The sequence below is a fragment of the Macrobrachium rosenbergii genome, chromosome 21, assembly GCF_040412425.1.
Source record: "Macrobrachium rosenbergii isolate ZJJX-2024 chromosome 21, ASM4041242v1, whole genome shotgun sequence".
NCBI lineage: Eukaryota > Metazoa > Arthropoda > Malacostraca > Decapoda > Palaemonidae > Macrobrachium > Macrobrachium rosenbergii.
This window is the reverse complement of record NC_089761.1, coordinates 4,601,822-4,615,170: the sequence shown is the minus strand read 5'-3', so window position 1 is coordinate 4,615,170 and position 13,349 is coordinate 4,601,822. Positions and strand designations below refer to the sequence as shown.

Here is a 13,349-nt window from a genome sequence, read left to right as displayed (position 1 = left end):
ACACAATCTCTCTCTCTCTCTCTCTCTCTCTCTCTCTCTCTCTCTCTCTCTCTCTCTCTCTCTCTCTCTCTCTCTCTCTCTCTCTCTCTCCAAATGACTTATTGAAAATGCAAGTCAGTGTTTGCATCCCATTACTTGGAAGAAGTGTAATAATTGCAGTACCCTAGGTCCATTATCAGTGGCTGGCATGGTATGGGGGGAGAAAGGGTAGGAAGTGCCCCTTCCAACCTGATTCTCTTCGCCTTGACATAGGTTGTTGAGTCTTTAGGGAGCCTGGAGTTACTATGTGTTTGGATACCCTCCAGTTTTTTAATGGATGGGTGGTGGTGTTTTTAATTTTTGGTGTAGGTAATAGTGTTGTTTATCTGGTTGTCTTTTTTGATGGTACTGCGCCCAGGGCAGGGGCAATTTTGTATGCTTTACTAGCAATGGGAATGGTCCTTCGCTTAAGGCTCCCACTTACGTAGCAGGCGACTCTCGACTATACTGCTGCACCACTGTGGTTAAGATGAGCTCCAACCGAAGGCAGTATCTTCCTGCAGCAGCTCTCTTAACAAGTAAGGAAACAACAAGCATGGTATCAATGCTAGCAAATTTTCTGTTCTCAAATTCATCACATACAGTATACTAACATGTTGGGGTAGAAGATGTCCATGCATCCCACCTCCTATCAATGTGGGAATCAGCTGTGTAATTACTTGGTAAGCTACTTATATAAAAATGACTTTTTATAATAAAATAAAGATTTATATATATTTACCAAGTAATTACAGAATGGGAGCCCACCCTCCCCCCCCTCACATGGTCATTTACGGACAAACAAATTGAAGTTCTTTGCTAAGTTGTTCCAGTCTTTCCCTAAAGTGGGCGGGACTAGATACCTACACCAAAACAAAAGAATTGCTACCTCGAATGTTCAGATTTAAGCTGTCACACTAGTTAGAAACTATAGCTATGTAATTGCAGCACTTGGTAAGTATATATAAAACTATTTTATTATAAAAATGTCATTTTTTAAAATGGGTGTTTCTGGTGATCCTCAGGGGTGAGCAACTTAAGTTTTTGCTGGTTACCCTCTCCTGTGGGTGTAGTAGGTATAGGAGAGCTTAAAAGTTGGCAAAGAGAGAAGTGAAAAATTAAATGGCTTGTTATGTACCACAAGGTATGAAGTGCAAGAGCTGTGGAAATACTCCTTGCAATTTCATTACCTATAGAACACCAGATAAGTAGAAAAATACTTCAGTTTGTGATACAAGCATGAAATTTGGCACAAGTGCTCATTTTAACCCCTCTTTTGAGAAATCTAGGTGTCCACACAAAATTTCAATATGGCCACCACTTTTCAAGATGACCGCTAGTTGTTTCGGTTTCTGACAGTTTCAGTAAATCATTGTTGAAATAAATACATCAATCATTATTCAGATAATGTCTTCCTGGGTAGAAGAGTTAACCCTTTAACGCTGACTGGATGCATTTTACGTTGACGAAAATTGTCTGTCGGGTGCTGAGTGGACGTAAAATACGCTGACTACAAAATATTTTTTTAAATATTCGCGGAAAAATACTTAGGCCTAGTTTGCGAAAAAGTTTAAATCATGCACCTTGAGGGATGCTGGGAGTTCACGGATCACGCTGTTGTTTTGTTTACAAGCGTGATCCAGCTGTGCATGCGCAAATTTCTTTCTTCTCCCACTAGAAAGCATCAGCGACGCCTCTCAGAAATTCTTTAGTCACTTTGTCGTAATTTTTGCACCGTTTTATATTAGCCGTTACATAAAGTTTTATATATGAAAATGTGTGCAATTTCATGTAGAATACAACAAAAAATAACTCATGGTTGTAGCTTTTATCAGTTTTGAAATATTTTCATATAATCATGATGTGCCAAAATTTCAACCTTCGGTCAACTTTGACTCGACCGAAATGGTAAAAAAATGCAATTGTAAGCTAAAACTCATACATTCTAGTAATATTCAATCATTTACCTTAATTTTGCAACAAATTGGAAGTCAGTAGCACAATATTTCGATTTATGGTGAAGTTTTGAAAAAAACTTTCCTTACGCCCGCGCGCGCTAATTCTGCTGAAAATCTCAGAAATTCTTTAGTCACTTTGTCGTAATTTTTGCACCGTTTTATATTAGCCATTACATAAAGTTTTATATATGAAAATGTGCACAATTTCATGTAAAATACAACAAAAAATAACTCATGGTTGTAGCTTTTATAAGTTTTGACATATTTTCATATAAATCACGATAAGTGCCAAAATTTCAACCTTTGGTCAACTTTGACTTGACCAAAATGGTAGAAAAATGCAATTGTAAGCTAAAACTCTTACATTCTAGTAATATTCAATCATTTACCTTCATTTTGTAACAAAATGGAAGTCTCTAGCTCAATATTTTGATTTATGGTGAATTTTTTAAAAAAAATTTTTCCCTATGCCCGTGCGCGCTAACTCTGCCGAAAATCTCGGAAATTCTTTCGTCACTTTGTTGTAATGTTTGCACCGTTTTATATTAGCTATTACATAAAGTTTTATATATGAAAATGTGTGCAATTTCATGTAGAATACAACAAAAAATAACTCATGGTTGTGGCTTTTATCAATTTTGAAATATTTTCATATAAATCACGATAAGTGCCAAAATTTCAACCTTCGGTCAACTTTGTCTCGACCGAAATGGTCGAAAAACGCATTTGTAAGCTAAAACGCTTACACATTCTAGTAATATTCAATCATTTACCTTCATTTTGCAAGAAATTGGAAGTCTCTAGCACAATCTTTTGATTTATGGTGAATTTTTGAAAAAACTTTTTCCTTACGTCCACTCACGCTAACTCGGCCGAAAATCTGAGAAATTCTTTCGTCACTTTGTCGTAATGTTTGCACCGTTTTATATTAGCCATTACATAAAGTTTTATATATGAAAATGTGTGCAATTTCATGTAGAATACAACAGAAAATAACTCATGGTTGTAGCTTTTATCAGTTTTGAAATATTTTCGTATTAATCACGATAAGTGCCAAAATTTCAACCTTTGGTCAACTTTGACTTGACAGAAATGGTCGAAAAACGCAATTGCAAGCTAAAACTCTTACATTCTAGTAATATTCAATCATTTAACTTCATTTTGCAAGAAATTGGAAGTCTCTAGCACAATATTTCGATTTATGGTGAATTTTTGAAAAAACTTTTTCCTTACGTCCGCGCTCTAACTGCCGAAAATCTTGGAAATTCTATAGTCCCTTTGCTGTAATGTTTGCACCATTTTATATTAGCAGTTACATAAAGTTTTATATATGAAAATTTGCACAATTTCATGTAGAATACAACAAAAAATAACTCATGGTTGTAACTTTTATCAGTTTTGAAATATTTTCATATAAATCACGATAAGTGCCAAAATTTCAACCTTCGGCCAACTTTGACTCGACCGAAATGGTTGAAAAACGCAATTGTAAGCTAAAACTCTTACATTCTAGTAATATTCAATCATTTACCTTCATTTTGCAACAAATTGGAAGTCTCTAGCACAATATTTCGATTTATGGTGAGTTTTTGAAAAAAAAATTTTTTTTACATCAGTGCGTTACGAATTCATGCATCATTTTGTGATAATATTTTCTCTGTGTTGCTTTGATTGTTTTAAAATTTGTTATATACCAAAATCTTCACAGTTTAGTGTACAATACAACAAAAAAAAACTCATTAGCTTTAACCGTTTTGCTCACAGGGCGATTTGTATACAATTATATATGAAATTTTTTTTCGTGCTGTCATATATTCCAATATTTATATATGATAATGATATTTTTTTTCATTTCTGATGGTTGCATACTAAACTTCAGGCAATGACAAAAAAGGAGCCAAAAATGAACTCTTAATCTTAAAAACTAAGCGTGCTGTGATTTTTAAAAAAACTTTCTTTCTGCTTCGGTGCTAACTCTCAAACCACGCCGGCATACAGGAGGCGCTTTTGTAAATGGAGGCTCGGCGTTTAAGGGTTAATTGAAGATATTACCAGAGCTCTTACTACTATATTTACCACTGTGGTAAAGTTTGCGTACAAAATGGCAGCCATGAAACATTTTGCTTGATAACTCTGCAACTAAGAAAGATAGAGATATAAAATTTTTTATCTATGCCTACATTTATGAGGCTAGAGAATCTGTTTCTAGCATTTCTATTGGGCTATTATCAATATTACATCTTGGAAAGGGACCCCGTAATGCTACTGAAAAGTATACAAGCACAAGGCTATAATGGAGTAAGATAAAAAAGTATCATATCTATGTTCGAGCACTGTCTCAGTGTCTTTTTTTTATGCCAGAAATGAATGCAAGATTTTAAAGATGCATGGTATCACCCTTTAGTGTGACGAAATTCTCATTCAGATGTATCTGAAGCATCATTTGCAACATTATAGTTACACCTCACATTATGATTACACCTCACATTTGCAGCTACACAAAACTGTGCATGTAAGCCCAAGCCTGTAGGATTTTTGGACTTGAAGGAAGCAGGGGGGATATTTGTGAAGGAGCTAGGTAGCTCAGGTATAGATTTTACCCTATCAGGCCCAAACTGTATTGGCTGACGCTCTTCGCCCAGGTTGTCTTTGGCTGGGTGCTGGAACACCGAAATGCAGGTCCCATGAAAAGAGGTAGTAGCCATAGTTGCTGAAGGGTTGTGATGGATGTTGTCCATGACTGCAGTGGTAAACAACCCCTTCCTCAAGACAGGTGGACAGACTACACCTTCTTCCACATACTTGATGACAGTGGCATCTCCCAGCCAGGCTGATATCTCCAACACCCTGACATTAGGAAATGCTCATGCAATGATCATGAAGCATTTCTACCAGGTTTCTCTTCCTGGTTTTGGCATAGATAGCCATGCCCATGAACACTGGAAAAGGAGTTTCCCTATCCTTTGAGTGTCAATGTACACTTGCTCCTTCCTTCTGTATTGAGAAGCAGTTGTACTCCAGGAGCTGAGCAATAGCCAGGTCTGGCTTTGATGAGCCAAACTGTAGCTTGACTTTATGTCTGCTTCATGTTCGACCATACAAGTGAACCTGGACTGATGATCCAGAATATGCTTCCTCAGTATCTTTGCTGCATTAGCAATCACAAGTGTATCTAAATAGTCAGATGCCTGAGATAGGACTAAAGCTACATCTTTCTGCAAGGCAAGCAGCACACCTCTTCCTTTCTTGTGTGCTTCTAATTCAGGGAATTCTGCTAACAATTTGTCCTTTGATCTTGTTGTATTTACAGTGGGTGAGGCAGTGCCCAGTTGTTCCAGGTGCTGCTGGTATACAGTAATTGGGATATGTCTGCAAGAGGAAAAATGGCAGGACCATCTGAACTCAAGCTGGTTTCAGTGATATAATTAACCAGCTCTGATAGAACCAGTGGATATACATCTGGTTCTTCACTGTGACATTGTTCCTTCTCAAGATTTCGAAGATGGGACCTGTCCCTATTATAAAGGCCAGTGAGACACACAAGATGGTATTTCAGCTCTTGTGCCGTTGCATCACCTGCACCTAGTTTTGCCAATAATTTACCATCATTAAGTGTGGGAGTGCACTCATGTAGTCTCCTGTTGAGATTCGTGGTCATTACTTGTCGAAGATCTGATACAGGTGCCACATTTTCACAAAAATGCATGCTTTATTGTCATGACTCATTGGACGCTACCTTCACTACCTTCAACTGTAGATCTTTGCTTTCTTGCACGATCAAGTTTTGCATTAATTAAACATGACCCTACAGCTCATGTGGTATTTTGCCATGTTTTGTTGCAGTGTTGCCTCTAATGCCACTGCCTTCATCCAGCATTGCTGGGTCAAAGTTAAGTGACATTTCACCAATCTCCTGAAACAGTGGCACATTGGTTGAAATCATTACGTACCCATCATGTTCAGGATTATGATATACAGAGGCCAGGAATGAAGTTAGACCTTCATTTTTCTTGTCTTCTGGGCAAAGACAACATTTGCTCCATTTGGTATTCCTTTTGCCTGTGATTGAATTTACATTTGCCATTATGAGCTCTTCACTAAGGCCGAGGGGCTTAGTGAAGAGCCACCTTTTACCACCTTAATCTGATATGCACATTAATGTATGGGATACAACTAGGTTCAGTCACCCTACACCTAGCCTGATCATTCATCCAGTGCCATTTAAGTCCTGTGTGATCCATACACCATCCAGGTAAGTACTGTACATGAACAAACCATGTAGGGCCCCACTACCACTTGGCTCGGCTCTCCCGCGCTGGCACCTCCTGTCAATTCAGGCACGGCTGTCTAACTAGATCTACAAACTATATGTACTTTCTACTTGCTAATTGATATGGGGCTATTAGACAGCATTTGGGACACTAAACTACACTAAAGCAAAGCTAGGTACAGCATTAAAGCAAGATTAGCTGACACTGAACCCCGTGTTGAGTTACACAGCAGTGAAGTCACCAGTGTGCTCTGGTTGTGTGCTGACATTCACTCTTTTAAACTAAAACTAAAGATAAAACCATCAACTAAATTATATATAGACTTGCAAACTATTATATTGAACAGGAAGACATTTTTCCATGCCTACTGAATCCTGAGACATGATTATTTAGGGTTTTTGGCTGCCATATTGGATGCCATCTTTCTTTATACTGTATAATATATATGCTATATGAAATCTTTAACAGAAATACATGTTAGTACATTTTGCTTTTGCTTGGTGACTCTGCCTAAAATATGTATAACCAAAACAAATGCTTAAAAACATGACCAGAAACACAGGAGTCCCATGTTAAAACCTTGACTAGTGGCCTTCTTGAAAAACGGAAGCTATTTTGGAATTTTGAGTGGACACCCACTAATTTTCAAAAAGTGGCCTATGGAGAAGATATGTACCAAGTTTCGTGCTTGTATCATTGACTGGAGTATTTTAGTGGAAAAATTATTTTATCTGCTGCACAACTCTGCCAAAGTCATGGAAAGCTACTCTTGCAGTGCTGAATAATGCCCTGACGGCTATTCCTATGCTGTAAAGAGATTATTCCTTTACCATCAGGAAAAAAATTATGGAGCACAGGCAGCAGGCATTATTGGTTCTGACTGATGGTAACCAGAGTGTGCTGGAAAGCACCAGGCAGAAAGAATAATTGTATGCCACAAAGGTGGGAAGCAGTTTTATGCTGATTGAGGAGTATTCAGGTTTGTTTAACTCGTGGTTTTTTAATGGTAGGGTAGGCTCAGCCATTCTGTCAATATAGGTTGGTCTCCTTGACTATGAGGTATCTGTTGAGGGAAACCCCCAGACCTGAGGAATTGAGAGTAAATTTTCTCTCTGATTGTCAAGACAGGGATAAATACTCTCTCATTTTGGAGGTAAGTCAAGTTGTATATTTAAATTTCTTGAAAAGATTATTCTTCATAGAATTTAAATATTTATTTCAATTCATCTGTTGCAATCCAGTTATTTTTGTTTTTATTTTTTCCATTATGTATAATTTTATAGATACTGTATTAGATGTGCATGTATTGATTACGTGTGTATGGCTGAATTAATTTTTCGTTCAAAATTCTGAATTTTCTTATATCAAAATATTTTTGGCATGTTATGATGCCAGTTTATATAAATCAAGTAATCAGTCAATTTGTGCATACTGTATCACAAAGAGGGTAGGTAGGTACACCATTGCCCTACTGCAGTTGTCTTCACAAAAAAAGTTCTTCCTGCCAAAGTAGATGTGGCAAATGTAAACAAGTAGGATTGTGCTAAACATGAAATTTTTCAAAACTAAGATACATTTCACGAAAACAAACCTGACTTGACACTGGAAGAACAAGAAGAGAGGTTTTGATAGCAGAGCATTTAATTGTATTATAAACTTGTTTACTGAAGGACTATGTTGTGTAGCATAAGGATTTCAACTGATGATTTCTTTCCTTTTGTGTCTGTTAAGGTTTGAATTTATGGTTATTTTAGATACTTTATCTGAAGGTAAATTATGATAACTAATGTATTTGTTTTCTTTTTAGCCTTGTCTGGTTGAGGAAAGATTTTCTTTGTGAAAGGAGAAAATCAGAGCAATGGATAAAGTTTGTACGAGAGAAGGTAGATCTTTAAACCAAGATGGAGACGATAGATCCGTAAACCAAGAAAAAATGGAAGAGGAGATTGTGAACACCAGTGCCATAGAAAAACCATATTCTTGCCCTGTTTGTGGTAAAGGGTTTAATAATAAAAGCAACCTGACAAAGCATGAGTTCATTCATACTGGCAAAAAGCCTTATACGTGTACTCTATGTAACAGAAAATTTGGATGTGCTGGAACTCTTAAAGGTCACATGAAAAGACATCAGGGAGACAAAAGTTTTGGTTGCTTAATTTGTGGTAAGAGATTTGTAACTAATAGTGAACTTACACGTCATACAACTACTCATTCCGAAGTAAAGCCTCACCAGTGTCATGTATGCCATAAAGAATTTCGGATGCTGGGAAATCTTAATGTACATCTAAAAATTCACAAGGGAGAAAAGAACTTTGCGTGTGAAGTTTGTGGGAAGCAATTTAGGCGTAGCAATCAGCTAAAAGAGCACAACAAAGTTCACACAGGAGAAAAGCCATATGAATGTACAGTGTGTGGCAGAAAATTTGCCAAGCAGTATCAGTTAGGAGAACATATGAAAGTTCATACTGGTGAAAAGCCATTTGATTGCAATGTGTGTGGGCGAAAATTTGCACGTAACACTCACCTAAGGTATCACCTCAAAATTCACAGTGGTGAGAAGCCCTTTGAATATAAGTTTTGTGAAAAGAAATTTGAGGAACATGTAGTGTTACAAGATCATCTTCAAGATCACACTACAAAAAAGCCATATTCTTGCTGTAAATGTGGAGAGAAATTTGCTCTTGATGTAGAGTTCAAAGATCATCAAAATATACATGTGAAGTGTGAGCAGACTGATAAAGTCCAAAAATCATATCCATGTGTTATCTGTAAAAAGAAGTTTCAAACTAATGTTCTTCTCAATAAGCATAAGAAAAGTCATGTTGAGAAACTTTTCAGATGTCACATATGCTCAAAATCATATGCAGCCCATTTTAAGTTGAAAGAACATGTAAGAAAAACTCACTTAACTAAAGAATCTGCTGTATGTTCAGATGCTAATATAAATCATGTTGGTAGTCTTGTTACATTTGACAGTGAAGACAGTGGGTATATTGTCAAAGAAGAATTAAGAGTTGAAGAAAATGTAGTTGATCTCTCATGTGATATTGGAATTGTGAAAAAGGAGGAAATGTCATTTCCAGTTAAGATTGAAAAAACCCTAGAGGAGGGGGAAAGTCTTTATAATCATGATAACAATGTGGAATTAATGGGTGGACACACTGCTGTGTTTGTAAGAGAGTCACTTGCTGATGTCTCCGGTGAAATAGAGGAAAGAGATACAGATCCTTTGGCATGAAAATTGAGCATTCACCACAGTATAAAGTGCATGCTTTTTCACTTCTTGTACTCTGAAAGTTTTACTGTTATTTTATATTGGATGCTACTGATATTTGGTAATCTGGTTGGTAGTGGGGCAAGGAAACCGATGAACCATTGTTTACTGGATGCTGAAGACGAGCAAACATGAAATCTCAACTTATTTGCAATTCTAGCAGTTGTAGTCCAGTGTAAGGGTAGGAATACCTCCCTAGTAGCTGTTTTCTTAGTTGTCTTTTAGAGCACTTGGTTTTATGATGTTACATTGAGGAAAATGAAAATGGATGACTGCTCAATGAAAAGGATGGTTGTCTTTACAATTTTAGATTATTGAAAATAAAATGTTTTCATGGAATTTGAAGTTTTAACCATCCTATTTACTAAACAGCATAAATCATGTTGTTGGTGCTCTTTTACCATGACAGTGTGAGTAATGATAGCAAGGTAAATTCCCATTTAGATGAACCATGATATAAAGGCTGCAATTATAATTTATTAGATGTCAGTAATGATTATGCTGTGCGTAAATGCAAATCTTATTTTACTCCATATCTTCAGCAGCTAAAGAAAGTTCAACCATTGTAATATAAATTACTTGAAGGGTATTATTATTATTAAAAAGTGTTTAAGTTAATGCATGTCTCATTCGAGCATAGCGCAGGAAATGATGATGATGACCTCCCAAGAGAATGCATTTAAAAATTGGAGATACACCTAAAAATTTATGCAAGTCCATTGTAATGAAAAAAGAACTGACTAACCACAAGGTTATAGATGTGAAAAGATGTAAGAAAAGAGAAAATGGAATAATCAGTTCAATTTCATTGTCGACTTTTAGCATTTGACCTATTAGACTCCCCATATTTGTGTCAGCAGCATGTCTGTCTTCCAGTACAACCTTATGTTTCTTCTCAAAGGAGATGCTACCACTGCCAAATGTTTGGATATTTAATCGGCAACTGTTGCAAAATGAGTTGCCAATTACTTCCTTGAGTTGCAAATTGCAGAGGAGAAAACAACATTACTTCAAAATCATGTATAAGATTTACTTTTGAGAAAGAGGTTATTCTCAACCAGGGAACACTGCATTCAGGAAAACAAAAATTTGGGGTTTAAAGTAAGGAAATATCAGTATGAAAAGTGGAACTGGAGACTAACAACAAGAACAAAACAACTCTTTAATTCATGGGTGAATAAATCCACAGTAAAAAACTGGACACTGAAATAAAAATAACATTGTATAAGCAAAACATCAGAGTACTTGTCCTAGTGTCTCTGCCTGAGAGGTAAACATTCTAACCATCATCTTTTATGAACTAGAAACTGGGCTGTCAACAATGCAGGGACCTGCATATTCCTCCATATATTAAATGATCTAGGAACCAAATGCTTTCACCTTGAGTATTGAATATGAAACTGAAAAGAATACAACTTGCACAATTAGATGCAGTGGTAATTGATTGCCTTAATTAAGCCCGCTTCCTCACCCATTGTATGTGACTCAAATAATAGACATTCTTTGTGACATTCAAAGAGACCGTTTGTTAGTTTCTGCCATAAAAAATGAAGATTTAGGCCTGCTTAACTCTGAAAACCCACTCATTATTGTTGTATATATTCAAAAGGTAGTTTCATGTACTGTATAGACCTTACAACTTGTAGCTTTAAGGTTAGTGTAGGATTTCATGGCTAATAAGTCAGAACTTGCACTCCAGTGAGCTTACTATCATAATAAGTACTGATGATGGACTACCTGGTCAAAGATGATGATGGTGCAATGAAAAACAAATTTTGAAAAATTTAAAGACTGAAGGAAAATTGAAGATGTTAATGATTTTCTGGCAATAGGCGATGCTACTGATGTAATAAAAGGGACATTCCATGCCAGTATCCACTCCATACCAAGATCAACAGGATCTGAAGAACAGTAGGCTTTGCATTGTGCTATAAGGATGTCTTTAACTTAGTTATTTGGGAGGCAAGTCAGCATTCAACGAAAAGATCGCTGTTCTTCACCAGGTGTGTTTTGAATGTTTTAGCTCTTTTCAGAATGCTTAATGTCACAGCTATAGGTGGTTGTTGGTATTTTGCAGGTTTGGCTGATAGCTGTTTTCTTGGTACCCTGTATTGTGATTGTGCCTATGTTCCTTAGGCTGTCTTAGCAAGATTTTTGAATTTTGATTAGATAGACACAACGTTTGTGCTGGCTGCAGGGGTTTAGAGTAAGATCTAGTTTCTTAGACACAGAAGAGAAAGGAAGCAAATAGATTGAGAAAGCAAATTGTTAAGTCAGGACATAATCTGAGTTTTCTTCTTCTCAAGTGCCTTCACCTTCGTTTGTTTTTATTAAACCTCTGTCTCTTTTTTTCTGTTACTCCTTTTGTATATTGGAGACTTCTTTATGTCCACCTTTTGCTTCCCTGTCAGTTCAGGAAAAGCGTTTTGAGAAGTTACAGCAGAATGTAAACATTATTTTGAAGTCAGTTAAAGGTTAAATTGATTATAGGGCACCATTCTGTGTCCCTCCATAGTATGTGATCTTTTTCACATTATCCTTTGAGAGGTAAGGTGTCAATGCCCTCGTCTTTTGTACCCCAAATTCGGACTGCTCTGCGACAGCTGGAAGAGTCCGCTGCCAGGGAACCAGGTCAGTTCTTGGGCTGATGTGATTCTGTGCCTTCCAAAAAGTTCAGTCGCTGAAGGATCATTTTTGGTGAATGCAATTCTCATCATTTTGACTTCACCACTATAGGTGTCTAGTAATGATTATGTTAGCACTGCCAGGACAAATAGTATATGTATAGTCAGTGTCATTAAAGAATACAGTATGTTATTCTAATTTTGATGTTAAGTTAAATCAATCAATTGTTGAACCAAGTTCTTACTTTTGCTTCTTGTACTAAATCCTTGTCTACCATTCATCTTTCTCCTCAAAATGTACTTGTTCAATCTTTACGTCAATATTCTGTGGCTATCAGCGAGTCTCTTCCTTTAATCTCTACTAATGTTTCCCTTTCCAGTTCTATCATTGTTATGGAATTGTCAGTTGATTCTAAGCTAGATGTGTTTTTAGCTGATTTACTGTCCAAGAATTTACTTTCTGGGAGTGATATTAGGTCTGTCAGAATGTTTCATGTGAGGCAAAGGTGTCAGGTGTTGCTGGCACTTCTCTTTCCCCTTCCTCCCTTTCCCATTTTGTATGGCGTGTGGTGGTGCTTTGTCATCTCTTGATTACCCGTATTGTCACGTCTCAGGTGAGCCGCAGCAATCAACATTTTCCTGTTTCCTCCTTGGTAGAGCCAGACAGTTTTGAGGAGTTGTCTGCTGTTGCCCCAACTCTCTCTGGCAGAAAAAGAAGGAAAGAGGTTTAGTAGAGACTAGTCCCTTGTTATCGTCTAGCATTTCTGCTCCCATTAATTCTTTGAAGAAACCCAGACATTCTTCTTCGATTAGAGCATGACTCAGTAAGTTTTCTTGGGCTGTGCCACGTAAAGCTCCTTTTTAAGAGTGCCAGCATTTGTCTTTCTTATTTTAGGAAGTCACCACTTCATATGATTAAATGCATTACTGGCTCTTAAACCTTCAGTCAAAGATTCAGTTTTCTTTACCTGTCTTGTTCCTTTGAAGAGAGGTGCTCTTGAGACTGGCAAAATGCCTTGGACAATGATGAGGTGGAGATTTTGGCCAGGTCTGTCTTGAGTTTTTGATGTTTTGTTTTTTGCTGAACTTTTGCTCATTGTGATTGCCTCTTCTCTGTGCTAGCTTAAAGATTTTGTGGTGCCAGTTGGAATATAGAGTGGGAAGATTCATTAGAGTTTTGACTTGCGTGGTGAAGGCCGTTTCA

General features: G+C 36.9%; 1 protein-coding gene across 30 annotated transcripts in view; it reads left to right on the top strand.

Moving 5' to 3' along the window:
* The window catches only part of LOC136849660 (gastrula zinc finger protein XlCGF57.1-like), a 149,937-nt gene extending 140,077 nt beyond the window's left edge, over window positions 1-9,860 (top strand). For 28 of the 30 annotated variants that reach the window (XM_067122994.1, XM_067122990.1, XM_067122980.1 and 25 more), the window contains one exon: window positions 8,055-9,860. In XM_067122994.1, the coding sequence (XP_066979095.1) occupies window positions 8,106-9,485 (1,380 nt within the window). In that variant the 5' untranslated portion in view covers window positions 8,055-8,105 and the 3' untranslated portion in view covers window positions 9,486-9,860. The remainder of the gene's footprint in view (window positions 1-8,054) is intronic. The other 2 variants (XM_067122975.1, XM_067122974.1) reach the window with 1 other exon arrangement.
* The last annotated feature ends 3,489 nt before the right edge of the window (window positions 9,861-13,349 follow it).